Source organism: Panulirus ornatus, chromosome 4 (assembly GCF_036320965.1).
Source record: "Panulirus ornatus isolate Po-2019 chromosome 4, ASM3632096v1, whole genome shotgun sequence".
Lineage (NCBI taxonomy): Eukaryota > Metazoa > Arthropoda > Malacostraca > Decapoda > Palinuridae > Panulirus > Panulirus ornatus.
Window position 1 is genome coordinate 46,634,535 of NC_092227.1, and position 15,897 is coordinate 46,650,431.

At 43.2% G+C, this 15,897-nt stretch overlaps 1 protein-coding gene across 8 annotated transcripts in view; it reads left to right on the top strand.

The window, feature by feature from the left end:
* Positions 1-3,355: 3,355 nt before the first annotated feature.
* Positions 3,356-15,897, top strand: part of LOC139766060 (disks large homolog 4-like) — a 1,395,716-nt gene continuing 1,383,174 nt past the window's right edge. For 2 of the 8 annotated variants that reach the window (XM_071694216.1, XM_071694230.1), the window contains exon 1: positions 3,382-4,717. In XM_071694216.1, coding sequence (XP_071550317.1) covers positions 3,719-4,717 — 999 coding nt within the window. In that variant the 5' untranslated portion in view covers positions 3,382-3,718. Of the gene's footprint in view, positions 4,718-15,897 lie in introns of all 8 variants that reach the window. The other 6 variants (XM_071694246.1, XM_071694262.1, XM_071694219.1 and 3 more) reach the window with 6 other exon arrangements.

Sequence of the window (15,897 nt, forward strand, 5' to 3'; positions counted from 1 at the left end):
TGACAGCTAGAGACTGAGTGTGAACGAATGGGGCCTTTGTTGTCTTTTCCTAGTGCTACCTCGCATACATGAGGGGGGAGGGGGATGGTATTCCATGTGTGGCGAGGTGGCGATGGGAATGAATAAAGGCAGACAGTGTGAATTGTGTGCATGGGTATATATGTATGTCTGTGTGTGTATATATATGTGTACATTGAGATGTATAGGTATGTATGTTTGCGTGTGTGGACGTGTGTGCATATACATTGTGTATGGGGGTGGGTTGAGCCATTTCTTTCGTCTGTTCCTGTTTTTTTTTTTTTTTTTTTTTTTTGCTTTGTCGCTGTCTCCCGCGTTTACGAGGTAGCGCAAGGAAACAGACGAAAGAAATGGCCCAACCCACCCCCATACACATGTATATACATACGTCTACACACGCAAATATACATACCTACACAGCTTTCCATGGTTTACCCCAGACGCTTCACATGCCCTGATTCAATCCACTGACAGCACGTCAACCCCGGTATACCACATCAATCTAATTCACTCTATTCCTTGCCCTCCTTTCACCCTCCTGCATGTTCAGGCCCCGATCACACAAAATCTTTTTCACTCCATCTTTCCACCTCCAATTTGGTCTCCCACTTCTCCTCGTTCCCTCCACCTCCGACACATATATCCTCTTAGTCAATCTTTCCTCACTCATTCTCTCCATGTGCCCAAACCATTTCAAAACACACTCTTCTGCTCTCTCAACCACGCTCTTTTTATTTCCACACATCTCTCTTACCCTTACGTTACTTACTCGATCAAACCACCTCACACCACACATTGTCCTGAAACATCTCATTTCCAGCACATCCATCCTCCTGCGTACAACTCTATCCATAGCCCACGCCTCGCAACCATACAACATTGTTGGAACCACTATTCCTTCAAACATACCCATTTTTGCTTTCCGAGATAATGTTCTCGACCTCCCCACATTCTTCAAGGCTCCCAGGATTTTCGCCCCCTCCCCCACCCTATGATCCACTTCCGCTTCCATGGTTCCATCCGCTGCCAGATCCACTCCCAGATATCTAAAACACTTCACTTCCTCCAGTTTTTCTCCATTCAAACTCACCTCCCAATTGACTTGACCCTCAACCCTACTCTACCTAATTACCTTGCTCTTATTCACATTTACTCTTAACTTTCTTCTTTCACACACTTTACCAAACTCAGTCACCAGCTTCTGCAGTTTCTCACATGAATCAGCCACCAGCGCTGTATCATCAGCGAACAACAACTGACTCACTTCCCAAGCTCTCTCATCCCCAACAGACTTCATACTTGCCCCTCTTTCCAAAACTCTTGCATTCACCTCCCTAACAACCCCATCCATAAACAAATTAAACAACCATGGAGACATCACACACCCCTGCCGCAAACCTACATTCACTGAGACCCAATCACTTTCCTCTCTTCCTACACGTACACATGCCTTACATCCTCGATGAAAACTTTTCACTGCTTCTAACACCTTGCCTCCCACACCATATATACTTAATACCTTCCACAGAGCATCTCTATCAACTCTATCATATATATGTGTGTGTGTGTGTGTGTGTGTGTGTGTGTAAATATTATTTGGTAGTTTGTATTTTCATGTCATAGGTTTGCACATTATATAAGAGCTAAGTCCACAAATGAAATGTCAGAAGGTGTAACAAAATAGGAAAGTAAGAATACGGAAGATAAGATTTTTTGTTAGGACAACCAAAATACAACAAGAAACTAGAAAGGCTTTTGGTGTCGGGGTAAAAAAGAAAAACACATTACAGCGGCCCACCCCCAAGTTGCGGATGGCCTCATTGCTAGCATTGAAATGACGCAATGGCTCGTCGCTCATTACGTGGCTTACCTGTTGGTAGAGGGAACACAAGCACTCTGTTCTCGAAAGCAAGAACCCAAATTATATCTAGAGAAGAGAAAAAGAGGAACACCATTGCAGTGTAGAGCAAGTGGGGTCAAGTTTTGAGGCTAAAGTGGGAGATCTGACATGTCTCTGCAGGTATTTAGAGCGAGAGCCTTTCCAGATGTGAGAACAGTAATCGATACAGGGACGAATTACTTAACAGTACAATCGAATTTACAGATCAGAATTTTTTTTTTTTCGGCACGTGAACAGGTCTTCCCGCTTCGTAGAGGCAGACAGTGGGCTGCTCATGTAGAACAGGATTTGTAACATAGATAAGATGTTAGTTGTACCAAGTATATAACTTATGTTGGTAAGTGGAGCCATAGAGATAACACAGGAGAGGAGAAACTTTTGAGGATTTTGAGAAAAGAAATTGAAAAACTTTTGGTTGTCCAGGCATTGGATTGAACTAGGTTACGTCTGACTCTGGAAAATTATGTTTAGGAAACTGATTCGACTTGCGTACCAAGTCTGTTGACAATTTATTCCCATTGGCTTCTGTTTGAGGCTGTGGTTTTTGTTTACATCACACAAAGATAGATAAGCCCAGCAAAAATAAGGACTAAGTATGCTCAGCATGTTATTTATCCTTATTTTCTTGTTGAAAGTCCTAAGTTTGCTGTGCATTACATTGGCAAGTTTGCCGCAGTATTGACTTCACCTGCACACACATGGCTTCCAGGGGTGGTGGGGTGGAGCGGGCTTGAGGGAGGGGGAAGACTGCGGGGGGGGGGAAAGGGATTATTTAGTGTGGAGGTGCCAGCGTGTTCAGTTGCATACGTTATACAACCAGATTTATGTTAATTTCCCAGCTTGTATTTTACTCCATGAGGACAATGTCCTTATCTTACCTCCTTCAGGAACTAGCACCCATGGTTGGCTTTTATTTCCTCTACGTCTGTCTGACATAAGATTCTCTCTGAGTGCGGTAACGTTCACACAGCTGGAGGGATTTACTCCTCGAGTATGTACGTGGTTGACGAGGAGGCGTCACGCTTGGGACACCATTAGTTCTTTGTCCAACCCAGGCGGAGGCTGACTTGACGGGTGTGGAAGGAAGACCATCATCCAACGAAAAGCTGTACGTGTTGTGGACGATACCATAACTGGCGTCAGGACAGAGGCTCGTTCCGTGTGTGCGTCGCGTCTGATATACTTGGTGATGATGATGTTACAGTTGTGAAACCTGTATTTTACGGAGAGACAATACAATCATAAAGATTTAGTTTGTGATGGATAACTCCCTGAACCAGTCTTGCCGTGCTTGACCTCCCTCCGTGACAAATACTTAGCGTGCTAGACTAGAAATGAGACTTGAGGTTAACCCGTGCCAAATTACGTTGGTCACTAAACGTCTCTTTTCTGTTGAAAACAAACTGAGGTTTACACCAGGAAAGAGTGGCTAGAAATTTCATAAGATATATAAAGAACGAGTTTGTAAGGTTGGATAGCGGAAGGAAATTGCTGCACTGCATCGCACTAGAGTTTGCTGCTATTGAAAAAAAGATACCTCGCAAACCCTTGTCCGACATTTGAGGGAGGAAGTATGAACTTGAGGTTTCGCTGCCATGCTTTTGTCCCTAAATATTCATCAAAGCTGGAGTGACATTTAACACTTCACTCGTAGCTGATTAAGGTCCGTTATAGAACGTGAGATTCTTCAAAGCATTTCTGCCAATGTGACCCGTGAAGACCTACAATATCTTGCCAGTGTTGCCATAAGAGTAAGTGACTGTTGGAGCCTGACTCGCTCACCTGGTGTTGAGGACAGACATGGAGGCCACAGGAGAGGAAAACGTGGGTGGCATCAGGACTTCCCGCTCACTCGAATTTCAGGGCCTCTTGAACTCGTTCAGAAAGAGGTCCAAAAAGATTAAAGATGCTTCAGAGACGACAGGAGGCAGGAGGAAAGACTTGCCAAGGAGAGCAGACTCGCTGTGTGTGAATGTCTCATCCACGATTGACGAAATACCCGAACTTGAGAAGACACCCCTCAGGAGAGGCGCTGTCAGCCTCGACGATATCACCGACGACGATTCAAAGAAAACTAATACTCCAAATGTCTCGGAATCAAGAGAGAAATTCTTCAGTAGAGTCAAGGGACTGTATAGCAGCAGGGATGATCTAACTGCAAATGAAAAAGACGGTAGCAAGTCAGGTAAAGGCTCCGAAGAGCCTATGTCCCGACGGGCCTCTTTCATTGGCCGACTCAAAGACCTCTATAGCAGCAAGGAATCCTTAGATATAAAAGACAGATCTCCAGGGAACAAGACGAAGAGTCTCGGTCTCTTGAACAAGTTGTATAGCAGGGACAAAAGCATTGACACTGTTAGCGAAGATGACTGGAGTTTTTCGAGCAAATCTGAAGATTACTGGAAAGGAGTTCAGTTCATTGACAAGGCCCATGATATTTTAGCTAAGCAAGAGTCCCTAGATGACGAATTCCTCAACGCTCTGGATTCTGACGTCAAGGGTGATGATACCTCCGGCTGGCTAAGACACGAGAAGGCCCCAAAAGACCCGAACGAAAAGCGAACAGCAGCACAGGACAGGAGGGACAGACCTAGGAACTCTATAATTTCCCTAAACGGTTCTATCCACTCCATCTCCTCCATTCCGACATCCCCTCCTCCACGGTCTGAAATCGTCTTGAGGAACTCCAAGTACTCCTCTCAGAGGCGCGGCAAAGTGGTACGTCAGACCTTCCAAGTGTACCCGAAGAGCTTCAGCAAGATCAAGAAGCTGGGCAAGAAGCTTACGAAGAGGAGGAAGGTGAGACTTCTTGCGTCCCTCCCACAATCAACAAAATGTTTACACAATGAGCATGAGGGTATGACCCTTGGGTATTATAGACCTGGCTTTTGACCCGACTCTTAGAAGTAAGGTCAGAGGTCACATCATTAAAACCAAGGGTGGCATCGTTGTGCTCAAGGCCTTCATTTCCTTTCTGATAACGATTGGTCATGTTTCTATTTTCTTTACGCCGTACTTGCCTTCTCATGTGGATGATGCATACATTTCCCATTTTCATGGATTAATGAATGTTCTCATTATTATATGAATGTCACTTTCCTCCTGGTGACAAAATCTGTATTAAACTGCCACGTCTCCACTATTTTCACATCTAGATCAATGTAAAGATGATTAATTTTTGCCTTTTATCTCTTCAGGTAAGATTGTGACCCAGGCTCTTACGCAGGATGAGGGACGGTGAGTATTATTAAGTATAGAGTAACATGTAAGGATTTATTTTGTCTTTAAAAAAAGACTACCATCGCATTAGTCCCCCCTGGGCAACGATTTAGGAATGTCAAGGGACGTGTCCTGTTGTTTGTACAGAAAACGGGGCATGTAGCCGAACTCGATGCATCATGCCGGGTGGGAAGCCCCAAAGGTTTGCTGGTTAAGTTGTTTGCACAAACTCTTGTTGGGTTGTAGGGTTAATTTCTTGTTTCGTCCCCGCAATCTTAGGAAATTGTTGATGACTGATTTGTTTGGATGGTGTAAACCCAGTAATTATATCTTCAGTCCATACGTGAGACCGGTAGATTTGTATACAGATCCGAGGTTAGTTATCTACGAAAAAGAAATCTATTTAATCCTGGAAGAACCGCCTTTGTTTTTCTTCTACGGGTCAGCTTCTGGTGACACTTCGATGCTTGTTTATAAGTGGAACTTCGATCATGTGAAGCCGCAGAAGGCCACCACAGGGTGAGCACATGTGCGTCATTGCTCACCCACTTTTGCAACCGGTGCAGCTGCTGCTGCTGCTTTCCTTGACGCCTGACGTACAGATACGACGCGGTGAATCACAACATTTTATGCAGTGCACAGCATATGCCAAAAGGGGTTTGATAACCAATGTTTTCCTTTTATTTTTCTTCGTACAGATAAGTAGCTTAGTCTTCAGTATAGCCTTGGAACTGTGGATAAAATTTGTACAGAATAGGATTACTATGATTGGCAGATCTTTTGAGGTATATGGGATATGAAAGGAATAGATGGCAGCGGCTCGAAGTGGATGGAAGTTGATGGTGTTTGAACACGAGTGATCTACATGTTTAAGGTCGTGATGAGATAGTAAAGGATCATGTGACTACATCGGAAGTAGGTGTGTGAGATCAGGTTAATCGCACGAAGCGCTTTGTGAAGGAAGGAGTAGGAACCCAGGTGAAACGCGAATATGTTTTGAAACGATCGCTCGTTGCTCTCGAGTATTGTTTTAAGAATTCATATGCGAGGAGATTAAAGCCACTCATGGTTGGGCGTATACTATGGATTGGGTAGAGAAGTTCAAATACTTTCCTGAAAGAACTTAGAACAGTTCATGAATGAAGTCTTAAGGGGTAGAACCTCATTGTGATATGCGAGATGATGGGCAGAATATGAGGTGACGCTAGTGAAAAGATGTCCCTAGTTGTATGTGCACATATATGTATGTGATAAATTCCTGGTGACAGAATATGTAGAGAGCATGGGGCGAGATCTGTGTCCGAGTATTTATCATATGCCGATGTTTTGAGAGTTAGCTTTGACCTTTAAGTCTAGGGCTGGAAAACACGGATGGAAAAGCAGCCAAGATAAAAGCAGGGATTTGAAGGCTGATTTCTGAAGGTTTTTTGATAAGGAGGTGAAAAGAACGAAGAACAAGAAGTCTAGGTACTGTAATTCGAAGAAATTGCCAACAGAGAGAGGTCAAGTTCATTTAAATATGATGTAATTACTTTTGTTGATCTATGTATTCGTTCAGATTTTTTCTTAGTCTTTCATTTTGTTGGTTACAACTGGACAGCGCACAATGGAGGAGGTCTGACGTCTTTGTAAATTGTGGCGTAGCGAACGATTTTTATTCGAAATAATTTATTCTTTTGCCGAAATGCAGTGCGTCACATTTTCTGCGTTGAAATCTACTTCCCATTTTCTGCATACTGCATATCGTGTCCAAGTAGCTCTGGATCATTCAACTGCCTTCCATTCTTCGGGCTATATATCCGGTTTTCATGTCATCGAAAAATTTTCTTGAATTCTGCCGGCGAGTCCATTCTCCTGGTCACTGATACATCGGCGAGTCCACTCTCTTGATCACTTATATATCGGCGAGTCCATTCTCCTGGTCACTGATACATCGGCGAGTCCACTCTCTTGGTCACTTATATATCGGCGAGTCCACTCTTTTGGTCACTGATATATCGGCGAGTCCATTCTCCTGGTCACTGATATATCGGCGAGTCCATTCTCCTGGTCACTGATACATCGGCGAGTCCATTCTCCTGGTCACTGATACATCGGCGAGTCCATTCTCCTGGTCACTGATACATCGGCGAGTTCATTCTTATGGTCACTGATACATCGGCGAGTCCATTCTCCTGGTCACTGATACATCGGCGAGTTCATTCTTATGGTCACTGATACATCGGCGAGTCCATTCTTATGGTCACTGATACATCGGCGAGTCCATTCTTATGGTCACTGATACATCGGCGAGTCCATTCTTATGGTCACTGATACATCGGCGAGTCCATTCTTATGGTCACTGATACATCGGCGAGTCCATTCTTATGGTCACTGATACATCGGCGAGTCCATTCTTATGGTCACTGATACATCGGCGAGTTCATTCTTATGGTCACTGATACATCGGCGAGTCCATTCTTATGGTCACTGATACATCGGCGAGTCCATTCTTATGGTCACTGATACATCGGCGAGTCCACTGATAAAGTTAATGAAAACTCTGGGTGTTGAACTAAGCCTTGTGAAGCCCTGCTGAGTTGGATGCTACCCAGTTCAGTATTTTCAAAATTTTGTCCAACAATTTTGATGAGGAACTTCATCGAAAACTTTTTAAGTCTATCAGTGTACCTGCAATGGGTACTTTTTAACCATAATCATATATATATATATATATATATATATATATATATATATATATATATATATATATATATATATATATATATATATATATTTTTTTTTTTTTTTTTTTATACTTTGTCGCTGTCTCCCGCGTTTGCGAGGTAGCGCAAGGAAACAGACAAAAGAAATGGCCCCCCCCCCCCATACACATGTACATACACACGTCCACACACGCAAACATACATACCTACACAGCTTTCCATGGTTTACCCCAGACGCTTCACATGCCTTGATTCAATCCACTGACAGCATCATATATATATATATATATATATATATATATGATGAATCGCACTTCAGTAGTTCGTATGATTTTATTTAACATGTAATTTTTCTATACATCTGGCTCGACATGTATCGTGAAGACAGTCTACCTCATCAGGTGCCATTGCTTAGCACTTATTTCAATCCCAACATTACGTCGGAGTACCGCCGTCCAGCGTCTGCCAATACAGACAACACATTGAGTTGACCGACAGTAGCCGTTAAAAGGGAGAGTGATTAAAACTGTGTGTGTGTGTGGTCGGGTGAAGTGCCTCGGGGCGGTGGTTGACCGAGTAGCTGGGTATGTCTTGGGAGAACATTTTTTTGGTTTTCGTGTTTTGTTAATTCTCTGATAATGGTTTGGTTAATGATAGATTGGGCTTTAAAGTTGCCTGCGGACAAATTTTAGTTCTTGGTATTGGCAAATTTAAGACAGCTTCAGTGACGTTGCGTGTGGCACAGTCAGCGGAAGGGTATAGAATAACGGATTTTCAAGGTCTATGGGGGTTAGTCATTTTCATGTGTTTAGCGATCCCATTTTTGTGGTCATCCCTGCGTTTCGCGTGACGGTGCCTATAACATCTCTCCGTTACAGTTTTTCCGGTCTGGGCTGTGTATATGATATCTTTACATGCCGCACATTTGACAGCTAAAACACTCCCATTTGTTGCATGATTTGGCATACTATGTATTAAAGTCTTGCTGATTATGTTACTAGACTGGAAAGCAACATTGCAAGCACTGTTTCTTTAGAATAGGGTAACACTAAACAGACTTATCCTCATTTGTCACATTTTTGTTACTAGAAGCATAGAATATCTTCCTAGCTTTCGACAAGTTTGGTTCACAAACCAATTGGGATAGTATAACTGCCTAAGGATACGTCCTGCATGACTTCATTCGTTTACCAGACCTATGAGGTCACATACCCGTAGTGTTCTTGGAAACATAGGCATGACTACTGACATTTTTATTGAAGAATTGTGCACTGAGAAATAAGGAATATACCTCTGAGTTGGTAGGCTTCCTATGGATCTTTAAGGACAAATGATCAGATTCTCTAGTTATCAACACATCAAGAAAGGGCAATTCGCTTTCTTTTTCCCAATCAATCTTGAATTTGATGTTGGGATGGATGTTATTTAATTCATTGAAGAAAACATCACAATCTTCGGAGGATGGACACAAGGACCACACATCATCCACGTATCTAAACCAGACTTTCGGATGATTATTGATTGAAGTAAAAATTTGCCTCAAAATATTACATCAGATGTTAAGAATAGGACCAAGTGGATTTCCCATGTGAAGACCAAATTTCTATAAAAATTATCTTTAGAAATTTGGTCTTGCCATGGGAAGTGCACTGAGTCCTATTCTTGGTAACATATATAGAATATTTTGAGGCTGAAACTCTGACTTCATTCAGTAATCATCCGAAAGTCTGGTTTAGATAGATGGATGATGTGAGGCCCCTGTATATTCATTATTTCTCAGTACATGATTGTTCTCTAAAAATGCCTGTAGTTATGTCAGTGTTTTTAGGGACACTACGGGTATGTGATCCCATAGGCCTGATATCTCCATGGTTGTTTAATTTGTTTATGGATGGGGTTGTTAGGGAGGTGAATGCAAGAGTTTTGAAGAGAGGAGCAAATATGCAGTCTGTTGTGGATGTGAGGGCTTGGGAAGTGAGTCAGTTGTTTACTGATGATACAGCGCTGGTGGCTGATTCATGTGAGAAACTGCAGAAGCTGGTGACCGAGTTTGGTAAAAAAAATTGTGAAAGAAGAAAGTTAAGAGTAAATGTGAATAAGAGCAAGGTTATTAGGTACAGTAGGGTTCAGGGACAAGTCAATTGGGAGGTAAGTTTGAATGGAGAAAAACTGAAGGAAGTGAAGTGTTTTAGATATCTGGGAGTGGATTTGGCAGCGGATGGAACCATGGAAGCGGAAATGAGTCACAGGGTGGGGGAGGGAGCGAAAGTTCTGGGAGCCTTGAAGAATGTGTAGAAGGAGAGAACATTATCTAGGAAAGCAAAAATGGGTATGTTTGAAGGAATAGTGGTTCCAACAATGTTATATGGATGTGAGGCGTGGGCTATAGTTAGGGTTGTGCGGAGGAGTGTATGTGTTAGAAATGAGATGTTTGAGGACAGTATGTGGTGTGAGGTGGTTTGATCGGGTAAGTAACGAAAGGGTAAGAGATGTGTGGTAATAAAAAGAGTTTGTAGAGAGAGCAGAAGAGGGTGTTTTGAAATAGTTTGGTCACATGGAGAGAATGAGTGAGGAAAGATTGACCAAGAGGATATATATGTGTCAGAGGTGGAGGGAACGAGGAGAAGTGGGAGACCGAATTGGAGTGGGAAGGATGGAGTGAAAAAGATTTTGAGCGATCGGGGCCTGAGCATGCAGGAGGGTAAAAGGCGTGCAAGGAATAGAGTGAACTGGAACGATGTGGTATACCGGAGTCGACGTGCTGTTAGTGGATTGAACCAGGGCATGTGAAGCGTCTGGGGTAAACTTTGGAAAGTTATGTGAGGCCTGAATGTGGAAAGGGAGCTGTGATTTCGGTGCATTATTCATGACAGCTAGAGTGTGAACGAATGTGGCCTTTGTTTTTTCCTAGAGCTACCGCGCGAGCGTGTGGGGGGACGAGGTTGTCATTTGATGTGTGGCGGGGTGGCGACGGGAATGAATAAGGGCAGGCAGTATGAATTACGGACATGTATATGTCTGTGTATGTATATATATATATATGTATAAATATATATATTAGGTACAGTAGGGTTGAGGGTCAAGTCAATTGGGAGGTGAGTTTGAATGGTGAAAAACTGGAGGAAGTGAAGTGTTTTAGATATCTGGGAGTGGATCTGTCAGCGGATGGAACCATGGAAGCGGAAGTGGATCATAGGGTGGGGGAGGGGGCGAAAATTTTGGGAGCCTTGAAAAATGTGTGGAAGTCGAGAACATTATCCCGGAAAGCAAAAATGGGTATGTTTGAAGGATTAGTAGTTCCAACAATGTTGTATGGTTGCGAGGCGTGGGCTATGGATAGAGTTGTGCGCAGGAGGATGGATGTGCTGGAAATGAGATGTTTAAGGATAATGTGTGGTGTGAGGTGGTTTGATCGAGTAAGTAACGTAAGGGTAAGAGAGATGTGTGGAAATAAAAAGAGCGTGGTTGAGAGAGCAGAAGAGGGTGTTTTAAAATGGTTTGGGCACATGGAGAGAATGAGTGAGGAAAGATTGACCAAGAGGATATATGTGTCGGAGGTGGAGGGAACGAGGAGAAGAGGGAGACCAAATTGGAGGTGGAAAGATGGAGTGAAAAAGATTTTGTGTGATCGGGGCCTGAACATGCAGGAGGGTGAAAGGAGGGCAAGGAATAGAGTGAATTGGAGCGATGTGGTATACAGGGGTTGACGTGCTGTCAGTGGATTGAATCAAGGCATGTGAAGCGTCCGGGGTAAACCATGGAAAGCTGTGTAGGTATGTATATTTGCGTGTGTGGACGTGTGTATGTACATGTGTATGGGGGGGGTTGGGCCATTTCTTTCGTCTGTTTCCTTGCGCTACCTCGCAAACGCGGGAGACAGAGACAAAGTATAAAAAAAAAAAAAAAAAAAAAAAATATATATATATATATATATATATATATATATATATATATATATATATATATATATATATATGTGTGTGTGTGTGTACGTTGAAATGTATACGTATGTATATGTGCGTGTGTGGACGTGTGTGTATATACATGTGTATGTGGGTGAGTTGGGCCATTCTTTCGTCTGCTTCCTTGCGCTACCTCGCTAACGCGGGAGACAGCGACAAAGTATAATAAATAAATGAATAAATAGATATATATATTCTAACTGTGGAGTCCCTTTTATCCTTATTGAGTGGTCCTGCAGCACTCGGTAGGGGTGGGTGGGTGGGGGGGTCTGGTCTGGTCTGGTCACGTCTGATGGAGATCATAAAGTGTCGTGATGTTGGGTTTGCATTTATGTGCAGAGAGTGCCGGGCAGTTGAGTTCCAAAGTGCTCTGTCTTCTTTACAGTAGATGCATTATGGGAATGAAGGGTCTTGGGATTTGCTAAAACTGTGTTTGTAGTGATGGGTGATGTCCAGAGAGCAAGCGAGAGAGACTCAAATTTGTCAAGGAGTGTAGTTTCTAAGGGTTATGAAATACGTTAAGCATGTTTGTCTTCCTTGAGGTCTCCATTCAAGGATTAAAATGTCCACCAAGTTGAAACCATAAATGAAACAAAAATACAAAAAATGGCGAAAGAGATCGAGAAGTGTATATATATATATATATATATATATATATATATATATATATATATATATATATATATATATATATACACAGGTATTAGAGGAATGTGAAGAGGCAAGTCGTAATTGTTATATAGTAATTACACAGATGGAGTTTTCATACCTTATCGGTGTAGAGGTGATGATAGAAGGCATATCGCAACTGCTAGCCCACCTTCAAAGGCACAGTCGGCCGCCCATCTATCATGTGACGTAGTGCTTGACGCCTATTGGCCCTAAGGGTTAGGTCAGAGATCACTGTCATATATCAAAGGTCGTAACGTCGTGCTGAAGGGACGTAACTTCATGCACCAGGGTCGTGCTGACGCGTCGTGTCTTCGTGCTCCCGGGTTGTACTGTAAACAACAGGAACTGGTCAGGGTATCAGAAGACCGTCTTGTAATACGACTGGTAATGAGGAACATTCGGTGAGGTACTGTTAGCAGGGTGGTGTCATCATCTCGGTCGCGCCGTATATAATAACTACCTCCTCCTCCTCATCGACGGCATCGCAGTTCCCTGTAGTGACGATCGTCACCTGGTGTTGTCGGTTGACGACGATTTTGAAAGGGAGAGATTTGGGCGAGGGAGGAGTGAGGCAGAAAGAAGTCTGTGGACAGGAGTGAGAGAAGGGAGAAATTGGTGAAGGAAGAAACATAACGTGGAAAAGGAAGATAAAGGAAGGACCAAGGGTATAGGGAAAGGTAAACAAGCGAAGGAAGGGAGTTTTCATTTCGAGAAGCGTGTCATCCTCGACACCTTGTCTCCTCGTGGTATTCCAACACTTGTCCGCGAGTCGTCATTGATTGGCCCCACCACACAACTGTGGACGAGCCTCTCAACACTCCTCCCAGCCAGTGTGGGTGGGAGTCCGTCTCTGCCTCTCACAATGAAGCTCATGGAAGGTGATAATGACACGCCGAAACAAAAGACCTCCTAAATCCGGTGACTTGACGTACGTTTTGCGGTAGATAAGCCAGACAAAAGAACACTAAGGTTCCTCGTGTTACGTCATACCCTCGGCGGGTTCTCATTGGCGGAAGCTTCTCAATGATGGATTGATTTTCACCGAAATTCAGGTCAAGGGAAGAGGGTAGGTTAGGCTAGGCTGGGCTGGTGGTTCTTTTCACTCCCCAGGCCGGGCAGCAACGCTATATCCTGCACTGCTGTTTACCTTCAGTAAGGTTTTCTGATGTAGAGATACAATAAAAAAGATATATAATCAAAACTTCATTGCGTAAGGTCGCTTCATGGAAGATTAACGTGCCAGTACTTGAAATTATACATACTATTAAAGATAAGTGATGAAAGTTGCATTAGTTTGAGATATTGCTAATAACACCGTTCTATTTTTGTGGATCTTGCTGGAGAAATAGGAGTGTTAAGCTAGACTGGAGGGATATGGAAGTTGGTGATAGATATTCGTAATGAAAGCGTCTGACTCGGCCAACACAACCCTCTCCTACTGGCCTCCTCCCCTAAACTTGATCACTAATTATATTGGACCTCGCTATGGCTTCGCGGTCTCCTGAACCGTGATGCAACTTCACATTTTAATATTATTCCTGTTTTCTCTGTGATATCCACTTACGACTAATATTCAGCATAACATATGAATAATTAAGAAAGTCTCTCCCTCCCCCCCAAAAAAAAAATCTGGATATATCCTCGACATCCGGTCCCATAAAGGCATTTTTAAATGGTTAGGAAACCACAGAATTACACTGTTTTGTGATCACCTTATACCATTTTAAGAATCGCACCATCAAGGTACAGGAAGAGAGCATCACATTACGCAGTATTGACACACTGGCCCATGAGGAAGAGTTGTCCTCTTTCCCTTTGGCGATTACCTGGTAACACAGACGGATAACGTAGTAAGAGAGGAACTGCGTAAAGACCGAAGAAAAGTCGATCTTAAATGGTCAAAAAGTGTGGAGAATGAAGTCGTGATACTTGAAACACCGCCTTGAAGGACACCGACAGGGATGATGAACACCGAGGCCCCAGGCAGAGAGCAGGGCTGTGTGAGATGGTGTAACGTCTTCACAGCTGAGGCAAGCTGAAGTGTGTACCACGGGTAAGGTATAGCGAAGATGTAAGAAAGGAAGGGAACGCGAGAGCACACGACAGATGTGTAAAAGAGACGGAGGAGCTAAAGTGCGTTAGTCAAATACAAGAGAAATAACTGCATTATCAGGAATGGAACAAAGCGAGATACGAAAGAAGAGACAGTTGACAGGTCAGAAGAGTTCCCCAAATAATTTCACTGATAACGGTTATACGATTACGATAAGAAAACTGACGGGAAAATTATTAATACGGATGAGCTCCAACACGAGAAGTTAACACCCAGTTTTATGATGAGGTAACACTCGAAGACCTGGAAGTACCACGAATCCCAGAGAGAGAGAGAGAGAGAGAGAGAGAGAGAGAGAGAGAGAGAGAGAGAGAGAGAGAGAGAGATACCCTCAGAAAGTATTGAGATTTGTCCATCAGAAGAGTGGAAGGTCGTGAAGGGCTTTGACCCACACAAATCAGACGGCATATCTCCATCTGTACTCAAGCAGTAACGCGAGTGTTTTCATCAAGCCCATAGTGATGTTGCATGATAACCCCATCTCACCCTTCCCTTCACTGAGGGGAATGTTCCAGTGGAATGGAGACAGCCAGTGTGGTACCAGTGTTCGTAAGAGGTAACAGTAAGAGTAGCTCTTAATGGGAGGTCATAACCTGCATAATGGTGGAAGGCATAACCTGCAAGGTCTTAGAGAAAACAGTCGGGAAGTAAATGGAAAAAGTATTTGTGTGGCACAAATGCTAAGTAAGAAGCGACAAAGATTAAGATGATGTTGATCTTGTGTCACAAATCAACTGGATTTTTATGGCCGAGTAAGAGACGTCCTAGAAAAGAAATGGAATTGCATATATTGTGTACATTGTTTATTCTTGGTTTCCTTGGAGACCTGTGGTGCCTTTCTTAACAGAAGACTGATGATGAGGCTAAACATCCCAAGCTTGGGTCAGAGGGCGGCTGTTCAAATGAATTGACAGCTGTTCATCTGGAAAGGGACAGAGGGCGCATGTCAGATGAACCCATTCAAGTTCGTCGAGGGTAAGAAGTGGGGGTGGCTCAGTGCTGGGAATCATTACTAGTTAAATCTTTGGCCAAGCGAGGTAGATTCTTGCATAAAGATGTTTGCTGGTGATACTCAGAGTATGGAGCAAGTAGGAACACGGACTTCAAGCTTTGCAATGACACCCAGACACGATGCAACAGTGATCTGACAAAAAAGTTACGAAATTTAAAGGAGGAAAATAAAAGTTAATGGTGATGGGAGGGTAGTATAAAGATACTACGATAAAATAATTTGCTACGAGTTGTGTTTTGTGAGGAAATAAGACGTTAACATCTTTGAACTCTACATAAGACAATGTGAGGAGGACC